The sequence below is a fragment of the Bombina bombina genome, chromosome 10 (assembly GCF_027579735.1).
Source record: "Bombina bombina isolate aBomBom1 chromosome 10, aBomBom1.pri, whole genome shotgun sequence".
Classification (NCBI taxonomy): Eukaryota; Metazoa; Chordata; class Amphibia; order Anura; family Bombinatoridae; genus Bombina; species Bombina bombina.
The window spans coordinates 204,560,121-204,579,277 of record NC_069508.1 but is presented as its reverse complement, the minus strand read 5'-3'; the positions used below and the strand labels follow the sequence as shown (position 1 = coordinate 204,579,277).

General features: G+C 38.5%; 1 protein-coding gene across 1 annotated transcript in view; it reads right to left on the bottom strand.

Moving 5' to 3' along the window:
- Window positions 1-19,157, bottom strand: part of PATJ (PATJ crumbs cell polarity complex component) — a gene marked incomplete in the record, with an annotated part of 974,742 nt that overhangs the window by 846,740 nt on the left and 108,845 nt on the right. The window contains 2 exon segments of the mRNA XM_053693647.1: window positions 16,431-16,565; window positions 17,450-17,506. Of these exon segments, the coding sequence (XP_053549622.1) occupies window positions 16,431-16,565; window positions 17,450-17,506 (192 nt within the window).

Sequence of the window (19,157 nt, the reverse complement as noted above, 5' to 3'; positions counted from 1 at the left end):
TTATCATTTTAAAAAAAGTTTCCAATTTACTTCTATTATCAAATTTGCTTCATCCCATGATATTCTTTGTTGAAGAGAGACCTAGGTAGGCGTCTGGAGCAATAAATGGCAGGAAATAGCGCTGCCCTCTAGTGCTCTTGCAGATGAATAACATTCTTGCAAAACTGCTGCCATATAGTGCTCCGGACATGGGCTGGCCCCTATGCATATGCCCCTGCTTTATAACAAAAGCTACCAAGAGAACGAAGAAAAATTGATAAAGTGATATGAAAACCAAAAAGTTTCTTTTGTAATTCAGACAGAGCGTATCATTTTTTTTAAAAAAGATTCCAATTTACTTCTATTATTAAATTTGCTCTGTTCCCATGTTATTCTTTGTTAAAGAGATACCTAGAAATAGTGCTGCCATATAGTTCTCTTGCAAATGGATTACATGCTTGCAAAACTGCTGCCATATAGTGCTCCAGAAGTAATTTAACAAAAGATATCAAAGAACAAAACTGATAGAAGTAAAATTAGAAAGTTGTTTAAAATCGCATGCTCTATCTGAATCATGAAAGAAATATTTGGAGTTTCATGTCCCTTTAATGTCCCGCAGAACGCGGTTACGCCCTGTGTTAAAATAATATGGTCTAACGGATTAGAGCGTAACAGGTTACCACTATAATGGCCCTTTAATGTCTCGCAGAACGCGGTTACGCCCTGTGTTAAAATAATATGGTCTAACGGATTAGAGCGTAACAGGTTACCACTATAATGGCCCTTTAATGTCTCGCAGAACGCGGTTACGCCCTGTGTTAAAATAATATGGTCTAACGGATTAGAGCGTAACAGGTTACCACTATAATGGCCCTTTAATGTCTCGCAGAACGCGGGTCTAACGGATTAGAGCGTAACATGTTACCACTATAATGGCCCTTTAATGTCTCGCAGAACGCGGGTCTAACGGATTAGAGCGCAACATGTTACCACTATACTGGCCCTTTAAATCACTGTTCAGTTTATAGAAAAGAAAGCCGGTACCATTAGTGATCCCCGTCATCATAAAGTGGTGCAAAACTAAGTGTGACAATGCTCATACTGAAACTTCATGCGCTTTACTACAAGCTTGTTATTAAAGGGACACTAAACCCAAAGTTTTTATTTCATGAGTCAGAGCAGCAATTTTAAGCAACTTTTTAATTCACTCCTATTATCAGATCTTCTTGGTTTTCTTGCTATCTTTCTTTGAAAAAGAAGGCATCAAAGCTAAGGAACCAGACAATAATGGTGGGTGCATTTGGCCACCAATCAGCAAGCACAACCCAGGTTGTGAACCAAAAATGGGCTGGCTTCTAAACTTACATTCTTGCTTTTCAAATAAAGATAGCAAGAGAATGAAGAAAAAGTGATAATAGGAGTAAATTAGAAAGTTGATAAAATTGCTGCTCTATCTGAATCATGAGAGAAAAAAATTGGGTTCAGTGTCCCTTTAACATTAAAGCGCCCATGCCTATACAGAGATGTGATAGCTAAACACACCACAAGATTAGGCGCACCTTGCCACATTCACCTACACTGTTTCCTAATAATTCTCTAATAATGTCACTAATAATGTATATGAAATGCCCAATAAACAGGCATGCTGGGATGATCAGACCTCTCCTCATGGTTTCACACTGCATCCAGGACACTGAAAAAAGGGATTTGGCTTAGAAAGCTGTAGCTATTTTTATGTTTGGGGTTCTTAGCTCTTTCTTTAATACAATAAATAGTTTTTATCGTTATCCTGCCCTGACGCTATTATTCCGCTATACCTGGTGGTTTGCTATGTCCTGGATGGAGTGACAGGAAGGTCAGCTGGGATGTGTATGTGTAACTGCAGTGCATTGTGGTCTGGCCGATTAGCTAGGTTTTGTGGGCTTTACTACATAAGGTGCCTTCTTCTCTGTTTCCTATATGCCATGCGAACTGCATTACATGAGGAGCTGCCAGAACTGCACTTCGACAACCAACAGTTTATCCAAATTGTCTAGCAATAAATTGAAAATGGTAATAGTAAGTCTGCTATATACAAGCAGTGGTGTGTGCACCCCCTCTTTATCTGTTCACACGTGGCTTTTATCATTATACAACAAACCCATTAAATGGGACAGTAACGTCATGATTCAGATAGAACATGCAATTTAACAACTTTCCAACTATCTTCTACTATCTAATCTGCTTTGTTTTCAATATCCTTTGTTGAAAGGCACACCAAGGTAGGCTCAAAAGCTCCAATGCGCTACTGTGAGCTAGCTGCTCATTGGTGGCTGCAAATATATCCCTGTTGTCATTGGTTCACCCAATGTTTTCAGCTAGCTCAGTAGTGCATTGCTCCTTCTTCAACAAAGGATATCAAGATAATGAAACAGATCTGCAGTACAAACATTTTAGTTTACACTGTAGAGTGAACACAATAATTCTGATTATGAGACTTGTTCAAGCAAAGAGATGTTGGCTACAATATGGTCCTACACTCCTACGGACTGTATGTGCTAGGGCATCCAAACCAGTCTCCAAGTAAAGTTATAAAGTGTATAAAACGAGGGAAAGCTCTTCCCTTTGTGGGTATAGAGACAAACGCAATAAGTCATTGTACTGCACATCCCTCCACAGAAAACTTCACCAATCAGTGTAGCAGGGAATTCTGGGTAGGGATATGCAAATCAGCTGTAAAATGCCTCATCTTTTGCTTTCCATAAAGGAGCATTATTTTATATCTACTGCTGCATCTATCCCTGCTAGGCATAAAAGGCCTATGGTAGCCGTACTTTCACATATAGATCTGAACAAGACCTTCGGCCTTTGTCAGAGGCTTTACAATTAACCTTTAAACCACTACACCCTGCAGATGTCTCAATCAATGGTGACCCTTCTACAACACATCGACACCCACAAAGAGACCCTCACCCGAATTGGATGCAAGTACTCCCCAAAAGAAAAAGAGTAAACAACCTACATCCGAAGAAAACAAGGACAGAGCTTGCGTTACATGAACACACTTGTGGACTGCTATATAGGTTGACCCTCTGTTCCTGATCTCACCTAAGTCTCAAAGTCAAAGGTATTTTCTGTCTTGAACTTTCCCTTATGCAATATTGTCGCTGAGGTGTTTTCTCCACTGTTATTAGTTTGTTTGTAACATATTGCATATGATCCCCCATACCAGAGTTCTGGTAGATCTCATTTATACTTGTTATACAGTTGTTAATCTGTTCCTATAGTTTACACTACATATGAAGGTGATAGTATCATCTGAACATTCTCCTCTATGTTTGTGTTTTTTTATGACACAGTTGCATTGCAAATGTTTATCTTTATTGTTGTTTATACGTGGCACACAACTTTGTACACATTCCCAGTCAAAATACATTCCTATCCGCTTTGCGAAGGCGCAATCCGATACACTTCCCAACATGTCATACGAGGCTTTAAGCAAATCCCACTCTCTACTCTTCCCTGTTGCATCTTTATATACCCTCATCATTCTATTTCTATATACTATAATACACCGCCCCCATGGCAGACTCTAAGAGTGACTCCCTCATTTTTCTCTCTGCTAATACTCAGGGCCCAAATAACCCCTATAAAAGGAACATAGCCTTAAGAGATTTTCTCAACAAAAAAGCCGACATTATCTTTATTCAGGAAACCCACTTTCTATGAGGGAGAGAACCTAAAACATTTAAGTACAAGTTTAGCAAATCTCATTACGCCTCTAAATTACAAAAAACAAACAGAGTAGGAATACTCCTAAGAAAAAAATATACCTTTTCAACTATTTAAAAAATACATGGATACCAAGGGTTGATACATTGTGTTAGTTGGTAAACTGTATAATTCTGTGGTAACTCTAGCTAATCTATATGCTCTTAATCTGAAAAAGATACTTTTTTTCAAATCCTTAAAGGAACATAATACACTCATTTTTTCTTTGTATAAATGTTTTGTAGATGATCTATTTATATAGCCCATAAAGTTTTTTTGTTTTTTTTAAAAAGTATAGTTTTGCTTATTTTTAAAAAACATTGCTATGATTTTCAGACTCCTAACCAAGCCCCACAGTTTTATGAGAATACCGTCAGCTACCTACTCCAGCTTGCTCCTGTTTGTGTAAAGGGTCTTTTCATATGCAAAAGAAGGGGGAGGGGGAGTGTCTTATTTCCCACTTGCAGTGGGCTTTCCAACTACCTTTTCAACAGAGCAAAACTGAGAGCTTCTACGTAAGTTTTTAAACAGCTTTATACTGGATTTTTATATCAGTATCTCTGCCTATTCTTCTTTATAGTAGTGTCTATTACATGCAGTTATATGAAAATCAGTGTATACTGTCTCTTTAACTAACTTATTGTTAGAGGTTACCAAAGGTTCTCTTATAATGGGTGGGGATTTTAACCTTACATTTAACCCTTCCCTAGACAATTAAAACAAAATATCTCACAGAATAATAAATACTGTAAAACACTGCATGAAAGAACTGATAGTACATGACATATGGAGGATATATAACCCTGATGGAACAAACTACACATTTTATTCTAACTCTCATCGCAAATTTTCCCGCCTAGACTACTTTATGATAGATGTCAATAATCTGTCCAAAGTAGAACACATTCCTTAACTCGTGGTCAGACCACTCTATAGTGCAATGTTCTTTCAGGTGGCCACATAGACCCTTTCCACACTATACGTGGAAATTGGATGAATCCTTACTCGCAGACCCCATACAACATCAACATCTTGAAAAGTTACTAGGTTAATAATTCACCATTAATGAACCCTCTGTAGATGACATTAGAACACTTTGGGAAGCTCATAAAACGGTCATACGTGGGGCGCAAATTAATATTAAAGCATATCAAACAAAACAAAATAATATGCTCCTTAACGACAATGTAGTGAATCTGTCTAAACTAGAAGACCAACTCAAAACAACATCCAATTAGCACAAAAATTTAGAGATTGCAAAACACAGATGAATTATTTAATAGGCAAAGTCTGCAAAAAGAATGCCCTTAAATTACAGCAAAAATACTTTGAAGGTAATAATAAAAGTGGGCCCCTCTTAGCTAGAGAATTAAGAAGACAAATACACAAGAATTACATCTTAACACTGAAAAATAAGCAGGGTAAAGAAGTTAATACATCTGAGAAAATAGCTTAAGAGCTTAGATCTTATTACTCTCAATTATACAACCTATCAAACACATCTAACCAAAACCCCCGTACAGCTCCCACCAACAAACCTAAAATAATAAAGAAATACCTTTCTAACATTATGCTCCCGACAGTTACTCCAGACCAAATTCTAAATAAACAGATTTCACAAGAGGAACTTTTAGCAGTAATTAAAAATGTCCCCTCTAACAAAGCCCCAGGTCCTGACGGGTTTTCCGATCAGTATTATAAAATATTCAAAGATACTCTATCCCCCTACATGCTGTCAATGTTCAATTTGATAAATGAGGACAACCCCTTCCCAAGGACTGCCTTGGAGGCACACATAGTTCTCCCTAAGCCAGACAAAACTCCAGATACTGCATCTAACTTTAGACCGATATCATTACTTAAAGGGACACTGAACCCAATTTTTTTCTTTCGTGATTCAGATAGAGCATGAAATTTTAAGCAACTTTCTAATTTACTCCTATTATCAAATTTTCTTTGTTCTCTTGGTATCTTTATTTGAAATGCAAAAATCTAAGTTTAGATGCCGGCCCATTTTTTGTGAACAACCTGGGTTGTCCTTGCTGATTGGTGGATAAATTCATACACCAATCAAAAAGTGTTCTCTAGAGTCTGAACCCAAAAAAGCTTAGATGGCTTTTTAAAAAAAAAAAAAATAAAGATAGCAAGAGAACGAAGAAAAATTGATAATAGTAGTAAATTCGAAAGTTGCTTAAAATTGCATGCTCTATCTGAATCAGTAAAGAAAAAATTTGGGTTCAGTATCCCTTTAACATTGATCTTAAGATATACGCAAAGATTTTAGCCAACAGACTTAATTCGATTCTCCCACATATTATCAATAGTGACCAAGTGGGGTTCACCCCATCTAGATAAGCCAAAGACAACATGGTCAGAGCAATACATCTAATACATCATGCCCAATCCACACAAACCCCTATTGCGATAGTGGCAGCGGATGCGGAAAAAGCCTTTGATCGCATCTGCTGGCACTTTCTTCAGGAAATCCTTTACAAATTTCGTTTAGGAGATACTTTCATTTCTAAAACAATGGCTTTGTACACTTCCCCCTCCGCCAAAAACTTCAAACTCCTTTCCTATAAAAAATGGCATCAGACAGGGGTGTCCCCTGTCTACACTACTTTTTGTATGTGTAGTAGAGGCTCTGGGGGCTACTTATCAAGCCGTCTACTTTTCTGGCTTCGCCGGCCCAATACGTCCGCCTAAGCTCGCCTACCTTCGCCGCCGCGGACCTTGAATACGTTCGCCTAAGTTATCAAATAAAGCTGTCAAAAAGCCGCGGGGCGATGAGCAGCGGACTGTGACAGTTATCACTCATCCATCTCGCTGCCCTTCGGCTTTTTCCCAGCTTTATTGCTAGCCTGTCACTAAGCACTCACACTAAACTACACTGTTCTACCCCCTATACCGGCGCCCCCCGGAGGCCCCCGCAACTAAATAAAGTTACTAACCCCTAAACCGCCGCTCCTAGACCCCGCCGCAAGTCTTATAAATGTATTAACCCCTAAACCGCCGCTCCTAGACCCCGCCGCAAGTCTTATAAATGTATTAACCCCTAAACCGCCGCTCCTAGACCCCGCCGCAAGTCTTATAAATGTATTAACCCCTAAACCGCCGCTCCCGGACACCGCTGCCACCTACATTATACCTAGTAACCCCTATCCTGCCCCCCTATACCGTCGCCCTCTATTATAAAATTATTAACCCCTATCCTGCTGATCCCGCACCTCTCCGCAACTAAATAAATAGTTTAACCCCTAAACCGCCGCTCCATGAACCCGCCGCAACCTATAATAAATTTATTAACCCCTATCCTGCCCCCCACTACGCCGCCGCCACTGTAATAAAATGATTAACCCCTAAACCTAAGTCTAACCCTAACCATAACGCCCCCCTAACTTAAATATTAATTAAATAAATCTAAATAAATTAACTCTTATTAACTAAATGAATCCTATTTAAAACTAAATACTTACCTTTAAAATAAACCCTAATATAGCTACAATATAAATAATAATTATATTCTAGCTATCTTAGGATTTATATTTATTTTACAGGTAACTTTCAATTTATTTTAACCAGGTACAATAGCTATTAAATAGTTATTAACTATTTAATAGCTTACCTAGCTAAAATAAAGAGAAATGTACCTGTGAAATAAATCCTAACCTAAGTTACAATTACACCTAACACTACACTATACTTTAATAAATTATTCCTATTTAAAAATAAATACTTACCTGTAAAATAAACCCTAAGATAGCTACAATGTAATTAATAATTATATTATAGCTATCTTAGGATTTATATTTATTTTACAGGTAACTTTGTATTTATTTTAGCTAGTTAGAATAGTTATTAAATAGTTATTAACTATTTAATAACTACCTAGCTAAAAGAAATACAAAATTACCTGTAAAATAAATCCTAACTTAAGTTACAATTAAACCTAATACTACACTATCATTAAATTAACTAAATAAACTACCTACAAAGAACTACAATGAAATACAATTACATAAACTAACTAAAGTACAAAAAATAAAAAAAGCTAAGTTACAAAAAATAAAAAATTAAGTTACAAACATGTTAAAAATATTACAACAATTTTAAGCTACTTACACCTAATCTAAGCCCCCTAATAAAATAACAAACCCCCCCAAAATAAAAAAAATCCCTACCCTATTCTAAATTACATAAATTTCAAAGCTCTTTTACCTTACCAGCCCTTAAAAGGGCCATTTGTGGGGGCATGCCCCAAAAAGTTCAGCTCTTTTGCCTGTAAAATAAAAATACAACCCCCCCCCCAACATTAAAACCCACCACCCACATACCCCTAATCTAACCCAAACCCCCCTTACAAAAATCTAACACTAATCCCCTGAAGATCATCCTACCTTGAGTCGTCTTCACTCAGCCGAGCCACCGATGGAACTGAAGAGGACATCCGGAGCGGAAGAAGTTAATCCTCCAAGCGGCGCTGAAGAAATCTTCCATCCGATGAAGTCATCATTCAGGCGGCGCTGAAGAAGTCTTCGATCCGGCCGATGTCATCTTCAAAGAGGCGCTGAAGAGGTCTTCTATCCGGGCGAAGTCATCTTCCAAGCCGGGTCTTCAATCTTCCTTCCGCCGACGCGGAACCACCTTCTTCACCGACGGACTACGACGAATGACGGCTCCTTTAAGGGACGTCATCCAAGATGGCGTCCCCTCAATTCCGATTGGCTGATAGGATTCTATCAGCCAATCGGAATTAAGGTAGGAAAATCTGATTGGCTGATGGAATCAGCCAATCAGATTGAGCTCACATTCTATTGGCTGTTCCGATCAGCCAATAGAATGCGAGCTCAATCTGATTGGCTGATTGGATCAGCCAATCGGATTGAACTTGAATCTGATTGGCTGATTCCATCAGCCAATCAGATTTTCCTACCTTAATTCCGATTGGCTGATAGAATCCTATCAGCCAATCGGAATTGAGGGGACGCCATCTTGGATGACGTCCCTTAAAGGAGCCGTCATTCGTCGTAGTCCGTCGGTGAAGAAGGTGGTTCCGCGTCGGCGGAAGGAAGATTGAAGACCCGGCTTGGAAGATGACTTCGCCCGGATAGAAGACCTCTTCAGCGCCTCTTTGAAGATGACATCGGCCGGATCGAAGACTTCTTCAGCGCCGCCTGGATGATGACTTCATCGGATGGAAGATTTCTTCAGCGCCGCTTGGAGGATTAACTTCTTCCGCTCCGGATGTCCTCTTCAGTTCCATCGGTGGCTCGGCTGAGTGAAGACGACTCAAGGTAGGATGATCTTCAGGGGATTAGTGTTAGGTTTTTGTAAGGGGGGTTTGGGTTAGATTAGGGGTATGTGGGTGGTGGGTTTTAATGTTGGGGGGGGGGTTGTATTTTTATTTTACAGGCAAAAGAGCTGAACTTTTTGGGGCATGCCCCCACAAATGGCCCTTTTAAGGGCTGGTAAGGTAAAAGAGCTTTGAAATTTATGTAATTTAGAATAGGGTAGGGATTTTTTTTATTTTGGGGGGGTTTGTTATTTTATTAGGGGGCTTAGATTAGGTGTAAGTAGCTTAAAATTGTTGTAATATTTTTGACATGTTTGTAACTTAATTTTTTATTTTTTGTAACTTAGCTTTTTTTATTTTTTGTACTTTAGTTAGTTTATGTAATTGTATTTCATTGTAGTTCTTTGTAGGTAGTTTATTTAGTTAATTTAATGATAGTGTAGTATTAGGTTTAATTGTAACTTAAGTTAGGATTTATTTTACAGGTAATTTTGTATTTCTTTTAGCTAGGTAGTTATTAAATAGTTAATAACTATTTAATAACTATTCTAACTAGCTAAAATAAATACAAAGTTACCTGTAAAATAAATATAAATCCTAAGATAGCTATAATATAATTATTAATTACATTGTAGCTATCTTAGGGTTTATTTTACAGGTAAGTATTTATTTTTAAATAGGAATAATTTATTAAAGTATAGTGTAGTGTTAGGTGTAATTGTAACTTAGGTTAGGATTTATTTCACAGGTACATTTCTCTTTATTTTAGCTAGGTAAGCTATTAAATAGTTAATAACTATTTAATAGCTATTGTACATGGTTAAAATAAATTGAAAGGTACCTGTAAAATAAAAATAAATCCTAAGATAGCTAGAATATAATTATTATTTATATTGTAGCTATATTAGGGTTTATTTTAAAGGTAAGTATTTAGTTTTAAATAGGATTCATTTAGTTAATAAGAGTTAATTTATTTAGATTTATTTAATTAATATTTAAGTTAGGGGGCGTTAGGGTTAGGGTTAGGTTTAGGGGTTAATCATTTTATTACAGTGGCGACGGTGTAGGGGGGGCAGGATAGGGGTTAATACATTTAATATAGGTTGCGGCGGGTTCAGGGAGCGGCGGGTTAGGGGTTAATACATTTATTATAGTTGCGGTGGGCTCCGGGAGCGGCGGTTTAGGGGTTAATATGTATAGAGTAGCTTGCGGTGGGCTCCGGGAGCGGCGGTTTAGGGGGTAATAACTTTATTTAGTTGCGGCGGTGTAGGGGGGGTCAGATTAGTGGTGTTTAGACTCGGGGTACATGTTAGGGTGTTAGGTGTAGACAGCTCCCATAGAAATCAATGGGATGTCTGTCAGCAGCGAACTTGTACTTTCGCTATGGTCAGACTCCCATTGATTCCTATGGGATCCGCCGCCTCCAGGCTGGCGCTTTGAAAACCAGGTACGCTGGGCCGTAAAAGTGCCGAGCGTACCTGCTAGTTTTTTGATAGCTAGCAAAAGTAGTGAGAATGTGCCGCACTTGTGTGCGGAACATCTGGAGTGACGTAAGAATCGATCTGTGTCGGACTGAGTCCGGCGGATCGAAGCTGACGTCACAAAATTCTACTTTTGCCGGTCTCGAGCCTTTGATAACTAAGGCGTATCAGCCTCGCCACAAATACGCTGCGGAATACGCAGCGTATTTGAGGTTGACGGCTTGATAACTACCCCCCTCTAGCTGCTGCCGTGTGTTCCAATGCAGATATCCAAGGAATACAAATCCAAGATACCGATCAAACTCCTACTATACGCAGACGACATTCTCTTTGCCTAACAGACCCAGTTAAATCCATTCCCCCTTTATAGCTGAATTGGATACATTCCAAATGCCTCCAACTATTTAATCAATAAATCGAAATCAGAACTTTTAGCAGTACAATGTAATGATAATTTCCCATCTCAAATTACCAATATGAGTCAGTTTCGCACCCAATCTTCCTTTTTGAAATATCTAGGGATACACCTCACTTCTAAAAACACAACACCTATTTCAAGATAATTACTTAACCCTACAGAATAACCTGATAGCAGATATGTCTTCGTGGAGATCGAAGAATATTTAATGGCTAGGTAGATTTAATTCAATTAAAATGAATGTCCTTCCAAGGGCGTTATACCTTTTTTCAACCTCTCCGAATTCCCCTGCCTATTAAGTTTATACCGAAGTTTCAAAACAGAATATTAGAATTCCTTTGGGATAAACGCAAAGCGAGAATAAACACTTAAAGGGACATTAAACCCAAAACATTTCTTTCACAATTCAGACAGAAAATACAATTTTAAACAACATTCCAATTTACTTCTATTATCTAATTTGCTTTATTCTTTAGATATCCTTAGTTAAAGAAACAGCAATGCACACGGGTGAGCCAATCACATGAGGCATCTATGTGCAGCCACCAATCAGAAGCTACTGAGCCTATCTAGATATGCTTTTCAGGAAAGAATATCAAGAGAATGAAGCAAATTAGATAACAGAAGTAAATTAGAAAGTTGTTTAAAATTGAATTCTCTATCTGAATAATGAAAGAAAAAATTTGGGTTTAATGTCCCTTTAATGTGTACACCTATTACGAATGGGGGGCTGAGGGTGCCCAATTTGAAAAAGTACAGGAAAGCTACTTTTCTTCAGCATATAATCGATTGGTTCATAAACTATAAGCACAAAAAATGGGTAAGATTGGAGCATGACATCCCAAATACACCACACCTAGGGACCCTTTCCTGGCAAAATAACTCAGGAATTACACAGACAATCAAACAATTTCATAATTCGGGAAACCTTTAGAATATGGGATAAAGCATTATTAGAGAATCCTCTCCTTTCATCCAGGTTCTCCCCACTAACTCCTCTCACAGACAATGTAGAATTTCCATCAGGACAAGATTGGGGGATATCAAAACATAAAACACTCCATCGAGCAATCATGATATACCAATTAGGTAACGAACAAGGGCGCGATCCGATATAGATCGTAGTTTGCGGCGCAAGCGAGGGAACCCCCGCCTCCCGTAGTTTCAGCTCGCAACTCGAGCTATCCCATATACGGCGCCGTCAGATGCTAAAGTGCTGTAAATCTGATAAACCAGCGATGTCCAGAAATCTGCGTAAGTACAAATTTCTGGAGTCGCCAGTGACTTACGGCACTTTAGAAACTGCCGGCACCTACAAAACCTGACTAAGTTATAAAATCTCCCGTACTGTCTAACACACCTCCCAAACATAGCCCGACACATCTAACCCTCTATCCGCTATCCCCCCTCACTCTCCTAATAATAAAAAATTTATTAACCCCTAAACCACCGCTCCCGGACCCCGCCGTCACCTACATTAACTACCCCCTAATGTGAGCTCCTACCCCGCCGCCAGCTGAAATTAACTACCCCCTAATGTGAGCCCCTATACTGCCGCCAGCTACATTAACTACCCCCTAATGTGAGCTCCTACCCCGCCGCCAGCTATATTACATACCCCCTAATGTGAGCTCCTACCCCGCCGCCAGCTATATTAAAATGATTCTATTGGCTGTTCCGATCAGCCAATAGAATGCAAGCTCAATCTGATTGGCTGATTGGATCAGCCAATCGGATTGAACTTGAATCTGATTGGCTGATTGAATCAGCCAATCAGATTTTCTTACCTTAATTCCGATTGGCTGATAGAATCCTATCAGCCAATCGGAATTCGACGGACGCCATCTTGGATGACGTCATTTAAAGGAAACTTCATTCGTCGTTCAGTCGTCGGGCCAGCTGGATGTTCCGCGTCGGAGGGCTGAAGAAAGAAGATTGAAGATGCCGCTTGGAGGAAAACTTTGCCGCTTGGATGAAGACATCGCCGGATGGAAGAATTCTTCTTTGCCGCTTGGATGAAGACATCGCCCGGATTGGAGAGTTCGGCCCGGCTGGGTGAAGACGACTCAAGGTAGGGAGATCTTCTGGGGCTTAGTGTTAGGTTTTTTTAAGGGGGGTTTGGGTGGGTTTAGAGTAGGGGTATGTGGGTGGTGGGTTTTAATGTTGGGGGGTAGTATTGTGTGTTTTTTTTTACAGGCAAAAGAGCCGTTTACTTTGGGGCATGCCCCGCAAAAGGCCCTTTTAAGGGCTGGTAATAGAGCCGTTAACTTTTGTAATTTAGAATAGGGTAGGGAATTTTTTTTATTTTGGGGGGCTTTATTATTTTATTAGGGGGCTTAGAATAGGTGTAATTAGCTTAAAATTCTTGTAATCTTTTTTTTATTTTTTGTAATTTAGTGTTTGTTTGTTTTTTGTAATTTAGTTTAGTGATTTCTAGTTTATTTAATTTATTGATAGTGTAGGTGTATTTGTAACTTAGGTTAGGATTTATTTTACAGGTAAATTGGTAATTATTTTAACTAGGTAGCTATTAAATAGTTATTAACTATTTAATAGCTATTGTACCTAGTTAAAATAAATACCAAGTTACCTGTAAAATAAATATAAACCCTAAAATAGCTACAATGTAATTATTAATTATATTGTAGCTATTTTAGGGTTTATTTTATAGGTAAGTATTTAGATTTAAATAGGAATATTTTAATTAATATTAATTAGATTTATTTTAATAAGAATTTAGTTAGGGATGTTAGAGTTAGATAGGGTTATTATACTTAATATATATATAATATAATAACGATATTAACACTAATATAATTAGGGTTAATATAGATGGCGGCGGTGTAGGGGGGTCAGATTAGGGGTTAATCTATTTAATATAGGTTGCGGCGGTGTAGGGGGATTAGATTAGGAGGTAATACATTTATTATAGGTGGCGGCGGTGTAGGGGGATTTAGATTATAGGCAAAACAGCTGTTTACTTTGTGACAATGACCCGCCAAAAGCCCTTTTAAGGGCTGGCAATAGAGCTGTTTACTTTGGGGTAATGCCACGCAAACAGCCCTTTTCAGGGCTATTTGTAGGGTTAGACTTAGGTTTAGTGGTACGGATAGTTTAGTATTTTAGGGGTTAATTAATTTAATATAGCTGGCGGCGGGGTAGGGGGATTAGATTAGGGGTTAATTTAATATAGCTGGCGGCGGGGTAGGGGGATTAGATTAGGGGTTAATAATTTAATATAGCTGGCGGCGGGGTAGGGGGATTAGATTAGGGGTTAATAATTTAATATAGCTGGCGGCGGATTAGGGGGATTAGATTAGGGGTTAATAATTTAATATAGCTGGCGGCGGGGTAGGGGGATTAGATTAGGGGATAATAATTTAATATAGCTGGCGGCAGTGTAAGGGGCTCACATTAGGGGGTAGGTAATGTAGGTGGCGGCGGTGTAAGGGGCTGACATTAGGGGGTAGTTAATGTACCTGGCGGCGGGGTCCGGGAGCGGCGGTTTAGGGGTTAATAACTTTATTAGGGATTGCGCTGGGGGATCGCGGTTGACAGGTAGATAGACATTGCGCATGCGTTAGGTGTTAGGTTTTATTTTGCAGGTAGTTTAGGGAGTTACGAGGCTCCAATACACAGTGTTAGGCTTACTACGCCTGCAATTTGTGGCGAGGTGAAAATGGAGTAAGATTTCTCCATTTTCGCCACTTAAGTCCTTACGCTGTATATTGGATACCAAACTGCGCTTGTTTGGTATACCTGTCTATGGCCCAAAAAGCTACGGCCGAAGGCAGAAATATACGAGCGTAACTTCTAGGTTACGCCGTATATGTGATACCAAACCAGCGCAAAATTTGGCGTCGCCGGCTTTTGCGGGCAACGCTGCATATCGGATCGAGGCCCAAGCCTTTTTTCCCTCATCTAGATTACTTGAGAATGGTCTCTCCATATTTTCGAACTGTTTTTTTGTACATCAGTGCCATTCTTATAACCTAAAACACCCAGACAGGAAAAATATATTACGCCCTAGGACTCCTTAGGAATCTCTATTCAAATCTTCTGACCCGATAAAACGTACTCTTTCACTAGTATACTCTCTTCTACAATTATCACCCCCAGGATACTCACCTTACTTCATTGACCGATGGTCCGACGAACTAAACACTGAAATATCACAATTTGACATGACTCACATATTTTGTAATGTAACTAAAGTCTCCTCTTCAAGCAAAATTATCGAGACTAATTTAAAAATCATCCAACGATGGTATCTGACACCCTCTAGAATAAACAAATTATTCGAATCTGCCAGCGACAAATGCTGGAGATGCGAAAATTCCTTAGGCACCATGGGACATATATGGTGGACTTGCCCCCTTATACAAACACGTTGGGATATCATTATAAAGGCTACCTCCAAAATGCTAGTAGTAGATCTACCACTAGACCCACTACTGTGGCTACTTAACAATATACCTCATAATCTTCCAACATACAAAAAGAAGTTAATATTTATAGCTAGTAACAGTATGAAGTCCCTTATTGCCCAAAAATGGAGGAGCAGAGAAACGCCTACATTGACTCATTGGTATAGCAAATTTTACCAAATATTAGAATTAGAAGAAGAATTTGCCTACATGCAACACAAACAAGAGTCTCTTTATTCACAGTTGAAAGCGACTTGGGATGCCTTTATATACGAAGAGTTTCAACACTCACCACAAACACTCACTTAACCTTAAAATGTAGTGATTGGGATAATGTCATATTTGTATTTCTGACTTCTAAGTTAATTACATTGAAAGTCACAGTTCTTATATAGCGGTTATATGTATTTTTTCAATTTGAAATAAATCAGCTTCTCTCTGTACGTACAAATAACCAAATGTATACAGGTTATTTTAATCTACTTTTTATTGTACTGATTCATTTTATTTATAAAAATAAAGCTGATTTAAAACAAAAAAAAGGCCTATGGTAGCTCTACACTGGCATGAGGGTGTCCATAATTAAAAGATCCGAAAAGCAAAAATCTGCATATCCTTACCCAGAATACCCTGCTCCAGTGGAAATACTGCTTACTGAGGTTTACAGTGGCGAGATGTGCAGATGCGATACACAAAGGTCTCTTTATGCATGCCCCAAGGAGGGGGGACATTTGTCATTGGACAGATGACTAAGATAAAATATTGGGTGGTTATGAAAACTTCTATCTCAGGCTGGATCAGCCATTAAAAAAAAAAAATGTTGGTGAAATCACTTCTTGTATTGTACATGGATAAATCTTTACTTAGGCAATAAATATAAATTTTAAAACACTATGTTTCAGAATATTTACAGCTTGAGATGAGCAAATCTATAACAAATATATAAATTTATGCAAATTTACTTTATAAATATTGACTCACAAGGGTAACCTTCAGTAAAAAAAATATGCCAAATCAGGAAAAATGACATTAATCCTTACTCAGGAAATACATGTGATACAATTATATACATAAAACATTACCTCTAATAGTTCATCTTCTGGCTGCAAAATTCCCAGTTTTGCCACTGGACCATCTGGTACAATTGATGACAGGTAATGATGTCCGTCATAAGAATCCAGTTCTACTCCTAATCTCATGGTGTGAATTGGTAGGAGCTGTGGCAGATTAAACACCTCTGGTTTTAGGATCAGTAAGACATTTTTATCGCTTTATAGCAAATGTCTATAAGCACATGAGCTGGGGTAATAGTGATAATAAAAGGTGGATACAAAATAGCAATAACACCTTTATTTCATAAAAAGGGACCAAAAGTACAGCTCAAGAGCTGCATAAAAACTACTGGTCCCAAGCAAAAACATCCAGCAACCCAATCAGCAGCATTAGTCATGTGACTACTGGTGCTGATTGGGTCACCAACCATTTCCGCTCGGAACAGCAGTTATTAAAGGTGTTAAACTTCAAGTAAAGCACTGCTCAGGAGCCATAGGGGTCTGCTGGTCCGAAACAGGTGCAGCCAGTAAGCCAATCAGCAGCAGTAGTCACACAACCCTGCTGTATGGGCTTCTGCTACTGACTGATTCATCAGCTGTATCCACCCTGGACCTGCAGTTCTCTGTAGCTCTAAAGTGGCACTTTAACTATGTATTTAATCCTTTTGCAGAGGTTAAACCCATAAATGTGAGGTCACTAGCAATAAAATGGAATGTGCAATAGATGTTCTAAACAATTGATCATAGTCTGATGCATGCAGTTAGTCAGCTAAAGAGCAGCACACTTCCAGCAAGACATTGGCTGCTATAAAACATAAGCTAGTCATGATTGGCTCACTGGCCCTTGTTTATCTCAGAATCAGCAGAGCAGTGTTGCTCCAGAGCTGACTGTGTTCAGTCCCTTTGTGGGGATTACAATGCAATATCTAATGCATTACAGTGAGTTCTTATTGAGGTTTAGCTCCTATAAATCACAGAGAATACTGCCAGTATAATCAGAAAACTAAACACTACTAATATTTAAATAAAATTAAAAAAACGTTACTGACCTTTGAATATTTCTGCAATTCTGCATCATCTGCAATCTGTGTATCCAAATCAACAACCTACATGAACAATAAAAAATAAATCTAAAATTAGAGGATTACCAGCTACAGAACATTTGGTTACTGGTGATCTGGCTTTGAATAGGTTAATAGATAATATATTAAAAGACACAAACGGAGAGAAGCACTCATCACCTTTAGTGAACAATACAAACTGTAACCTGAGAGACAAACTGAGGGTCTGAAAACCAAACCTAATGTCTCCTTATTAGCTAGTGAGCTGGTGACAGTGGCAGTAGCACATGGAGACCACGGATCAATATACAGGGATAGTATATAGTATATTTTTGTATATGAAATAGCTGCTTTTACAAAAGGGTTAGATTACATTCCAGTTATAAACTCTGATCTGGTAGTAACATAAGTACTCTCCATAAACATTAAGGGGACATCATAGTGCTAAAAATGACATGCTCTAATTTGTTACAGCATGTCCATTTAGCTTTAGAAACCCTGCAGTTCTATGTGTTTAACAACTGGAGAGAGGTTAAACATGTAGTTATAAAGTACTGCTCTGGAGCCACAGAGAATTGCTGGTCCCAAGCAGAAACAGTTGAAGAGCCAGTCAGTAGCAGAACCCACACTTATTGGCTTACCGGCTGTATCTGCTTGGAACAAGAAGTGCTCTGTGGCTCCCAAGCAGTGATTTAGAAGAACTGCAGAATCACTAGTGCTAACTAATAAAAGCATGCCATTTTGCACTTGAAGGTCTCTAATAGAGCTATTTATTTCTTTACAACTGGAACGTAAAGGTGCAGAGATCAATTCTAATTGAAAAATTGATTGCATACTTTATCAATAACTATCCCCAACTACTTAAGTGGAGAATTCTATAGAAAAAGAAATAAGCATTTAACAAGAATAATCTACACTTATCTTTTTTTCCTAAGATGTTACATTGTTAGAGCTACAGGTCAAGTTCTATGGTAGATATATAAGCTCCTGCTCAATAACAAATACATTTACCTCATTATTCAGTGATTATAGATCCTGCCTTTAACAATGATCTCTCCAACAGCTTGTCAGTTATCGGTGTAATACGCACTTGTTTTCCTGACAAATACATTATACATTTCTAAAGATATCATTTAACCATTAGTCATACTGTTAAATTCTTTTTAAGAGCATAAAACTAAAAGAAAAAGTTAATTTCGAGCATATGAAAGATCACTATTTAAAAAAGTCAAAAATATTTTTCTTTCTAATAACACGGTGAGTCCACGGATCATCATCAATTACTGTTGGGAATATCACTCCTGGCCTGCAGGAGGTGGCAAAGAGCACCACAGCAAAGCTGTTAAATATCTCTCCCCTACCCACAATCCCCCAGTCATTCTCTTTGCCTGTAGTGCAAGGAGGAGGTGAAGTTTAGGTGTCTGATGAGGTTTTCTTCAATCAAGATTTTATTATTTTTTTAGCAGAGTAAGCTTACTCTGTTACTTTCTGGGGTCCAGCCTAGTCCACATCAGCCTCTACAGTAGGGCAGTGGTGGCTTTTGAGCACTTGAGAACTTATGAGGTACAATCCTCACTGCATTTTCTCAAGAATCTGCTGCCCTAACTAGAAAACCTGAGTAGGTTTACTCAGTTTTTCTCTCTTCACAGGTCCATGTGAAGTGCTGCACCCTCTCAAACCAGGTGAGCTGTCCTGC